General features: G+C 39.8%; 1 protein-coding gene across 1 annotated transcript; it reads left to right on the top strand.

Moving 5' to 3' along the window:
- Nucleotides 1-3,592: 3,592 nt before the first annotated feature.
- Nucleotides 3,593-8,451, top strand: LOC134672268 (nose resistant to fluoxetine protein 6-like). The gene is made up of 9 exons (XM_063530165.1): nucleotides 3,593-3,672; nucleotides 4,537-4,624; nucleotides 5,118-5,284; nucleotides 5,913-6,098; nucleotides 6,459-6,632; nucleotides 6,852-7,005; nucleotides 7,190-7,376; nucleotides 7,950-8,092; nucleotides 8,278-8,451. The coding sequence occupies exons 1-9, from the start codon at nucleotides 3,593-3,595 to the stop codon at nucleotides 8,449-8,451; spliced, it is 1,353 nt and encodes a 450-aa protein (XP_063386235.1).
- Nucleotides 8,452-9,275: the final 824 nt, after the last annotated feature.

The raw sequence follows: 9,275 nt of genomic DNA, 5'->3' as shown, positions 1-9,275 counted from the left end.
GGATGTACCGACTAGTCGCCGACTAGTCGGGAAAGCCGACTATCCGGCCACATTTGTAGTCGGCGATTAGTCGGCGACTAGTCGGCAAAAATGGCCGATTAGTCGGCACTTTATTAGTGAAAGAAAAACAGAAAAAAGAAACCAACAGTTAATATTTACCATATGTTTTATGTCTATTTTACCAAAATACCTATGCAGGGTGTGAAAACTTTTTCTGCTCATCAGGATCGCAAAATAAAAGAAAGACAGAAATTGAACGAGGATTCTTGTGATAGGTCTTTGAACCAATAGAAAACACCTTTTAGTCAAGCTAATATATGAATAGCGCAACCAAAAGAGCAAAACTATTGTTTTTCACCTGAACTTATACGAAACTAATGATCTGGCCGACTAGCCGACTAGTCGGCCGACTAATCGGCCATTCGAGCGCCGATTAGTCGGCTAGTCGGCCAAATCAATAGTCGGTACATCACTACTTTCTATGCATCTCGCTCGTACTGACATATTAGTGCGAAAGAGATATACCTATTATAGGAAGTAAATTACGTTCACGATATCGTTTATGTCAATGCCAAACTGATGGTAGCCGTACGGAACACTAAATGCCTCGAGCTATCTCGGGCTTGGCCAAATTATTTTATTGGATATAAATTTCTTCACTTCGATTGACGTATCGTGTTTATTATTTCCGTTACTATGACAGCGTAAATATTTAAAAAAAATATAACGTGAAGGTTGAGTCCGCAGGTGAAGGCACAGTGACATTTATAGTCGGTCAAGCAGATTTTGTCAGTAGAAAAAGGCGGCAAATTTGAAAAACGTAGGCGCGAAGGGATATCGTCTCATAGAAAATTTGAATTTCGCGCCTTTTTTAACTGACAAGATTTGCTTGACCATCTATTAATGTATATATGAGTATTATAATATCGAACCTAAGTATAAGTCAGTAGTAATAATAACCAAAACTATTGTTAACTATATAACTAAATGAACTAAATTGTTAACCACCAATTTTGCTACACCCTTTCCAGGGTCCATGTATATAACATCTGTACTATGGTATGCAAATAAAGATCTCTTATCTCTTATAACTCACACAAGCAAGAACCACGGACGATGATTTAAATAAAATGATAAATATTTAAATACCAACTTTTTGGCGTTTATCGTGCGTACTTCTATTCGTATTTTCGGAAAAATTACCACAAACAAAGGGCCTACCGTGAAACACGAAATTCCAAATTTCGTTAACTACCTACCACTCTATCACTCTTGCATATCCGAGCGATAGAGTGGCAGATAAAGAAATTTCGCTTTTCGGGTTTCGCGGCAGGCTGTAAACAAACCGCCTTGATCCATCAATGTTATATAGTTGGTCAAACTAATTTGTCAGTCAGTAATAACCGGGAAAACTATAGTCGTCCTTTTCTTTTGGGTGCTAGTACTAGTGTAAAGTATAAGACAAAGATTGAATGATTGTCTGAATCTCTGTCTATGATTGAAAGGAGACAACCTTTGAAAAAACTATACGTATTCGAAACATCTGATGTGAAAACTTGATTACTTATGTATGCAAATTTTCAGCTTAATTGGACACCCGGGAAGTGGGTCTTTAGATTTAATTGTTACAAACAGACAACGGGGCAAGTGAAAGTGAAACTACATAAAAGCTTGTAAAAATGTGGCTTCTGGAATTTCCAATTTCTATTCGAATTTCAGATGAAATGTCCTTATTGCATTTGAAGCATAAAGACGTACCCTTATTTTACGGAAAGCCACAAATAACAACCAATTCGAGGCTACTAAGGTGGCAAAATACGAGTAGGTTAAAGTAACTCGTAAGTCTCGTAACACAAAATAAGTTTCACAGAACAAAATTACTTACATATAGGTACCTACCTAAACATATTACTTTTCTAATAAAAGGACTGAAGTGTAGTGCTGCGAAGAAACGGTATTTTAATGACATAATTATGGATACCTATACATGGTAGAAGAAGTAGGCATGGAATCCTCCATTTTGCGTGGTCTGACGCATCTGGCCGGGTTTTCCCGATTTTCTGTCAATGTCTGTGAAAGACCTTTCCTCAAAAAATACCTAAAATAATAAGTTTTAAATTAATCTAAAACTCTCCAGTTTGCTATTCATTCAAACTGATAAAATCCAAATTTCTAAGTCGGTATACGACCGGTGTCTTATATGCCATTGAAAATTCAACATTAATAACAACTAATTAGGCATAGCGTCCAATGTATAGAGAATGGCACAGGCACTAGTTCTTACGAAATTTACCTGAATTTATTAATCAAAGGAACTGACCGGTTTTCCAGAGCCCATTAGCCCCTAATCATGCACCTAACATACCCTGGCTCATGGCTTAGGGCTTTTAGCTTGCTGTTGTGACAACTTAAAATTTTATAAAAGAAAAGTAGTCTAACATCACAATAAGTTCTTATTTTGCCGCATTCTTCACTATCTCTCTCTGCCATCTAACCCAGAGGGGAAAAATATATAGTACCTTATTGTGGCTACTCCATCTTCCTCATGATATTTTACTTCACAGAAAAGTAATTGGTTAAGATAGTTACATTACAACAAGTTAATTGTTAATAGCCGGGACTTTTTACCTATATGATTTGTAAGTATGTTTATAATAAATCTGTTTTCTTTTTGCCATTTTGAAGTAAGTATATGTAAATTTGCTTTATGTTATTTGTCAATTATGTTTTTAATCATAGACAATTGTCACATGTTCGTTTCATGATAGATCTACACCCACGCAACTGCATGTCATGTTCTTGCGGTTTATTTTTATAACGCCAAGATCGAAATTTGACTGCTAACTCCATCTTGCGTCCAGTAGAAGAATCAAAGTATTGTAGAAAAATGAGCATGCAGTTTACTCTATGCCGTAGGATCCCCTTTTGAATGTCATAAATCCAAATATGGCAGCCATACCCATCGACAAAAAAGTCTAGTTTCATTGACAGTTACGATCACAAGTTGTCAAATGTAACAACTTGCGATACATTGTGATCCTAACTAGAGCTGGGACACGTTGGCAAAATGCGTACCAAAAGTACGTTTCCATGAAAATACCAGTTTTACGTGTACCACCCCAAATAGGCAATTTACGTGTTTACCGTACTTAAGCGACGTACAAATAAGGGTTATTTATGCAAATATCGACTTTTCATTAGTAGGGATCTGACGTATCGTGACGTTTTGAGTCAAGGCCATTAATCAAATGACATATTAACAATGTAAAAATTATTTCCATTATTTTTTGATCCAACAGACACCCAGACGACTGTCTGTTAACAAAAAAATATTTTACTTAAAGTAAAGATAAGAATGGAGGTACGAGGTGTTGGCAACTTCATATTTGTTATATTTCGAAAAATAGAGTCCGTGCTTTTAAATACTCGACAAACAAAAAGTCGTCCATTAAGAAAAACCTGTCCCAAAAACTATTTCAGTACAACACCCCCACCTCTAGTGTGGATAGAGTTCACTGACAGGTGGTGATTGTACGCGATTCCACAAGTCATGATTTATCCGCATCAACTGGATATCCCCCTGATACGTCAAATGTCCGTTCTCGAATACACCCCCAGTGGAGTTGGGCCCGAGCCCAGACTCAATCGGCTGAAGATCATCAACGGATTAAGGTAATGTGCATTTTTCTGGTCAATATTGTTCACTTTATTCATGAAATATTCAGCTTCCTTTATATTTAACCCCCGCAAGAAAAAGAGGGGTGTTTGTTATAAGTTTGACAGCTAAGTATGTGAATAATGCACTCACTAAGTATACAATCTAAACTTAACGTAAAGTCTGACGGCCTAGCCAAGGTGACAATCGCTTGCGCATCGCCATCGAATCGCTTCGTATCTGTCTATCACCCTTCCATATTAGGGGTCATCCATTAATTACATCACACGTTTAGGGGGAGGGAGGGGGTCAAGAAAATGTGACATATTGTGACATGGGGGAGGGGGGAGACACAAACTTTGTGACGTCACTTTAACTTCATCAGTAACCGAAAATTTATTTAAATTATTTTATTCGCTGTACATTTAAATAACAAGTTTTTAAAACGATAATCGTTTTTATTCGTTTAATTTTCTTTCCTAAGCAGTTTTGGGTTATAAAATTACTAATATTTATATCGTCAAAAATATTTTGATAAAATATTAATAAATAATACAGGTACTTACTTAATTCGATTTGGCGATTTCGTAGAAAAAATGTGACGTCACACTAGGGGGGAGGGGTTTGCCAAATGTGACCAAGTGTGACAAGGAGGGGGGGAGGGGTAAAAAAACCTAGAAATTCGTGTGACGTAATTAATGGATGACCCCTTAGTGTGACAGTGACAATTGCGTGTCGTTCGCTACCTAGCGCTAGCGATTGGCATATTGTCTACTGGGCCTTTTCGGAAAGAGAAGAGTCATGGAATGTATTGGGTACCAATACATTCAACGACACTTCTCTTTCCGCACAAACTCTAAAATGTTAACGTTTGTCAACAGATCCTTGACGATGATTTGCGTCTTCTTTTCTCACGCCGTGTTAGTGCTTGTTGTTTTTTACCTCAAGAATCCATACGCCGTCGAAAACGTAAGTACCTGTAGGGGCTGACCCTGATACAGAGAGCCACAAAATTGCACAGACACGTTATGCATGTTTTCATTCGTAAAGTGGACATGCAATTATGCTGTTGGGTGGTCATGCTGAAATAAATGGATCGGTAAATTTTTAAAAAAACATCATCCTATTGGGGTCATTTCTGTATTATACACTCAGATTCAACAATTTTTATTCACAATCACTTGGACTATCGATTTAAAAACAAAGTGTCCGAAAAAATTTACAGTTTTGTGACGCATTTTCACATACCTACACATAGTTTACTTTTCATATGGACCGTCATAAAACTAAGACTAAAAATTTGTATAACCAGCATTTTATACTGGACACTTTTTTTATTGTTATCCATAGTCCTCATGAGATTCATGAGAAGTAACCCAAGATTTGTTAGTTTTTCGAAAAAAATAAATGGTATATACTTTTTCTTATAACCCCCAGCGTACTTATACTTTGTGGATTCCAGATGTTCAATGATCCCACCAAATACATCCTGCTGAACGGCACACTGGTGACGTACACGTTCTTCGTGATGTCGGGTTTCCTGCTGGCGTTCAACTTCGAGCTGCACGCGGAGAAACACCGCGTCAGCCTGTGGGAGTGGCCCAAGGGAATGATCTTGCGGTGGCTGAGGTAGGTACTCACTTGTGAAATGACTGACACATGTTGAAAAACTCATGGCACAATAAAACAAGTACTCTCCGACGATAACTTGTGACTAAAGTTTACCAAGACATCGCCATGAGTGGTGTGGGTGCAGAATAAGGTAATAATAACTACTAATACAGTACATTAGTACATACGTAAGTAGATAGTATTCCCAGATTCTGTCCCACTCTCGCCCCATTCAACGCCTACTGCCCCACCCAAAGTAACGTAGGTAGGTACCTACCTTGTTTAAATATGCCAGGAACAAACATTATTTGGGCTTCTGCTGGCGTTCTATTTCGAGTTACACGGAAGCATCGTGTCTATACGTCTAGTTGTAGGACTGTCTCAAACGAAATGATCTTGCCATAGTCGAGGTAGATTTCAAATAAGTCACTTCAAGTAAAAGTCTAACAGATATGTTGACAAACAAATACCGGCTTTTTGCTGAGTAAGCCAAAGGAATAGTCTTGCGGTGATTGAGATATTTATCTATCCATCACATACCCCATTTACCCTTTAATTGCTTCCAACAGAAGAAAGAGAATAAATCATGCATTAGCAATAGACTCACTTAGCCAACTACACCAACATCCCAACTATTCCCTTTCAGACTTACTCCGACCTACGCCCTGGTTATGTTCAGCGTGATGACGCTGATGCGGCACCTGGGCGACGGGCCACAGTGGGAGCTGGTGGTGACCAGTGAGTCAGACGCCTGCCAGAAACACTGGTGGGCTCACCTGCTCTATATCCATAATTATTTGTGGGAGGACATACCGTGCTTTCCACAGTCTTGGTAAGTTTTTATAACGTTTAAATCATGTGGTAATATAGTATTTGGGTTTATAGCAACACCAAGGACATTATGTTTTCCTCTTGCCAGATTCTAGTTTTAACCTTTTATCAAGCGGCATTAAAGTGACGAACTCGTGCTGGCAGTAGAAGTATGATCAATCTATTTTCTCAATCTATGATCGTCTCTTATCAAAATTTTGCTACTTACCTTAAGTATAATATATTTTATCACAGTGTACATAATCTCTGATTCTTGCACTTTTTTATCTAAATCTAAATCATTGAGGCACAACTTATTACCAGATTTTGGTGAAATTAAGGGTAAAGAACTAAAAGAATCAACCAACCATAACTGCAACAGGTACCTCTCAGCGGACACACAACTGTTTGGGCTAGGTCTACTAGTCTGCATCTTGTGCCGGAAGCCGCGCACCCAGCTGCTGGCGCTGGGTGTTCTGCTGGTCATCTCGCTGGCCATTCCCGCCGCGCACACCTACTTCCAGGACCTGGGCGCTGTTGTACACAACTCTCCTGAGTGAGTTCCTGTCACTGTCAAGTATCGACCAGGAGACAAAAATTAAAGTTTGTTAGGTTGGAGGCTCTGATTTGATAGTAGTTTTTTCCAATAAACTAATTCTCTGTCACAATTTTTAAAGAGGATCCCAGGTTCTCTTCGTGAGCCATGTAATAAAAGTTATGATAGCACTAAGAAGACAATGACGATACTTTACTATTTACATATAATTATTTTCAGATCTTTCCGCACCTATTTCCGGTACAATAGGGAGTTCCAGATAATCTTCGTGCGTGGCCACACCAACCTGTCGACGTACGTGCTGGGCATCGCCGGCGGCCTGCTTGCTTACCACTGGCTCAATAATGACAAGACTGTCTCTGAACGACTACAGGTTACTATTGCTTATTTAGCTAAGCTAACTGGGCGAGATCTGAAATCATATTTCGTCAAGATAATATCTGGTTACCTATAAAAACAATACTTCCGTGAGACACAGACACATATTAATCTTCGATTCAAAATAGGTGACCCGGTTTTTAATATATTTAATAACCGGTTTTCTTGACAAATTCCAGAAATACAAATGGCTAATATGGCTGGCGGTCCCTGGGGGTGTGGGCATCATTCTGTCCGGTGGCTTGTTCTACATGGATGGCTTCGAGCCGTCCACCTTCGTACGAGTGCTCTACGCCTCCGTCCACAAGCCCATCTTCCAGCTATGTATCGTCGTAATACTCATCAGCGCTATCTTTAGGGTTGAAAGTAAGTCATGGCGTCATGGCCTGTTTTATATAAACTACTTCGAGCCGTCCATCTAGGCACGAGTGTTCTACGCCACCGTTCATAAGCCCATCTTCCAGCTATGCGTCGTCGTGATACTAATCAGCGCTATCTTTAGGGTTGAAAGTAAGTCATGGCCTCATGGCATGTTCTACATAAACTACTTCGAGCCGTCAGAAACAGTTTGCCTACAAAGACCCATGATGTGGAGATCAACATGATATCTATACTGCTAGACGCTTGTAGTCGTAATCCAGTTGATCAGTGCACAATAGATACACTGACATCAAAACAAACAAAGTTTTGTACGGAACACTAATAACGGGTTTCGTTCCGTTTGTCTGTCGCGAGCATCAACTAAGGGGCTGTCCATAGATTACGTAATCGTTTTATGACCCCCCCCCCCTAAAATAATTTCCACGCCAACCCCGTTTCCTCCTACGTCATGCTACCATCATCCGATGTACCCCCCCGAATTTTAAATGACGTAATTTATGAATAGCCCCTAACAAGTTGCTAGAACAACCAGTATAAGCTATTTTCTCTGGTTTGCAGACGTGGTCCGCTGCCTCCTCGAGTGGCGCGGCTTCACGTGGATGGGGCGTGTATCATACGCTGCCTTCCTCTTGCACTCCACGTTCCAGCGCGGCCTCGTGGGTGCTGCTCGGCTGCCCGCTTACATGTCTGACTACAACGTGGCACGTATTCTATACATATTTCGCAGTCGTATAAGAAGTTTTATTTAGATTCCACACGACTCGTTCATGAGTACGGGATGGGATTTAAAATACGAGGTTTCTAAATTTACCAGCCAAAAAACGACCATTAAGTTTAAGATCAACTTTGATACCGCCTCCACAATGAGATTTATGATTTTCCACAGTTAATAATCCTGGCAGCGACAGTGTTTCTGTCCTTCGCCACAGGCGCGCTTCTGTACGTAGCGGTGGAGTTGCCGGTGGCCGCGCTGCTCAAGGCCGCGCTCGCGCCTCGGAGGGCCCGAGCTAAGGAACAACCCGCTGAGGACGCCCCTACTAATGTTACTACTAAATTCTAACATTAGTGCAGGGATTCCCAAAAGTTTAAAGAGAAGAGACAACACGAGTAGAAATCATAAACTTTAGGATTTAGGATCTCAAAATGGAGCAGGACATTCCAGTTTTGAATGTTGTGATTTGTATTTTGTATTATTTAGTTGCTATGAAAACGTGAAAGAAAATAATGTAATTACAACAAAAAGTGTGCAGTGAAAGAAGATAATGGAAAACAGATAACGAGACAAGCAGGTAATTTTTGCCGTAATAGTTTTTTTAAGAATGGGACAAAAATAAAAGAATAACTGATTATTACAGACTTGACTTTTTATTCGAAAGACTAACATGCTGAGTACAGTAGTTACAGTACCTAATATAGAGTCAGATGAAGCTAACTTTTCATCACATTTACAATGACAAAATGTGGCAATTTTATCATTAATATCATTTTTTATGAACAAATATGGCGATAATAATGACACTACCTACCACTTTGATGTATTCAAATCGGTGCAAAGTTAGATTAGACGGACTCATACTGCACAGCACCGTAACTATGATTCCTGTACTATCGCCCACACTGTTAACTGACAGTTCCTTAAATCATAAGGCATAATGTCCACCGATGGACAGTTAACAGTGTTCTTGTTTGTACAAGGCTCTAGTGTTCTAGTGTTCCATCCCTTTTTTTTAATGACCCAAGGGGAATCCCTTATTGATCCCACTGGCCCAGGAGAAGCCCCGTGGGTATGTCCGGTCCGTGGGGGTATTCCACCGCACTTTTTGTAGGCGGGGCGGGGTTTCGGGAACTCGATTGTAGACCTCCGATATCCAACGTTATGGCTCC

Source organism: Cydia fagiglandana, chromosome 16, assembly GCF_963556715.1.
Source record: "Cydia fagiglandana chromosome 16, ilCydFagi1.1, whole genome shotgun sequence".
Lineage (NCBI taxonomy): Eukaryota > Metazoa > Arthropoda > Insecta > Lepidoptera > Tortricidae > Cydia > Cydia fagiglandana.
The sequence above is the reverse complement of the archived record's forward strand: the minus strand, read 5'-3'. Positions and strand labels throughout refer to the sequence as shown.

Excerpts from the sequence above, each read along its gene's own strand:
- LOC134672268 (XM_063530165.1), top strand. The coding sequence starts at position 3,593 with ATGTCCGTTCTCGAATACACCCCCAGTGGAGTTGGGCCCGAGCCCAGA. Across the intron at positions 3,673-4,536 it reads AAGATCATCAACGGATTAAG|ATCCTTGACGATGATTTGCG; the intron begins GTAATGTGCATT and ends GTTTGTCAACAG. Across the intron at positions 8,093-8,277 it reads ACATGTCTGACTACAACGTG|TTAATAATCCTGGCAGCGAC; the intron begins GCACGTATTCTA and ends GATTTTCCACAG.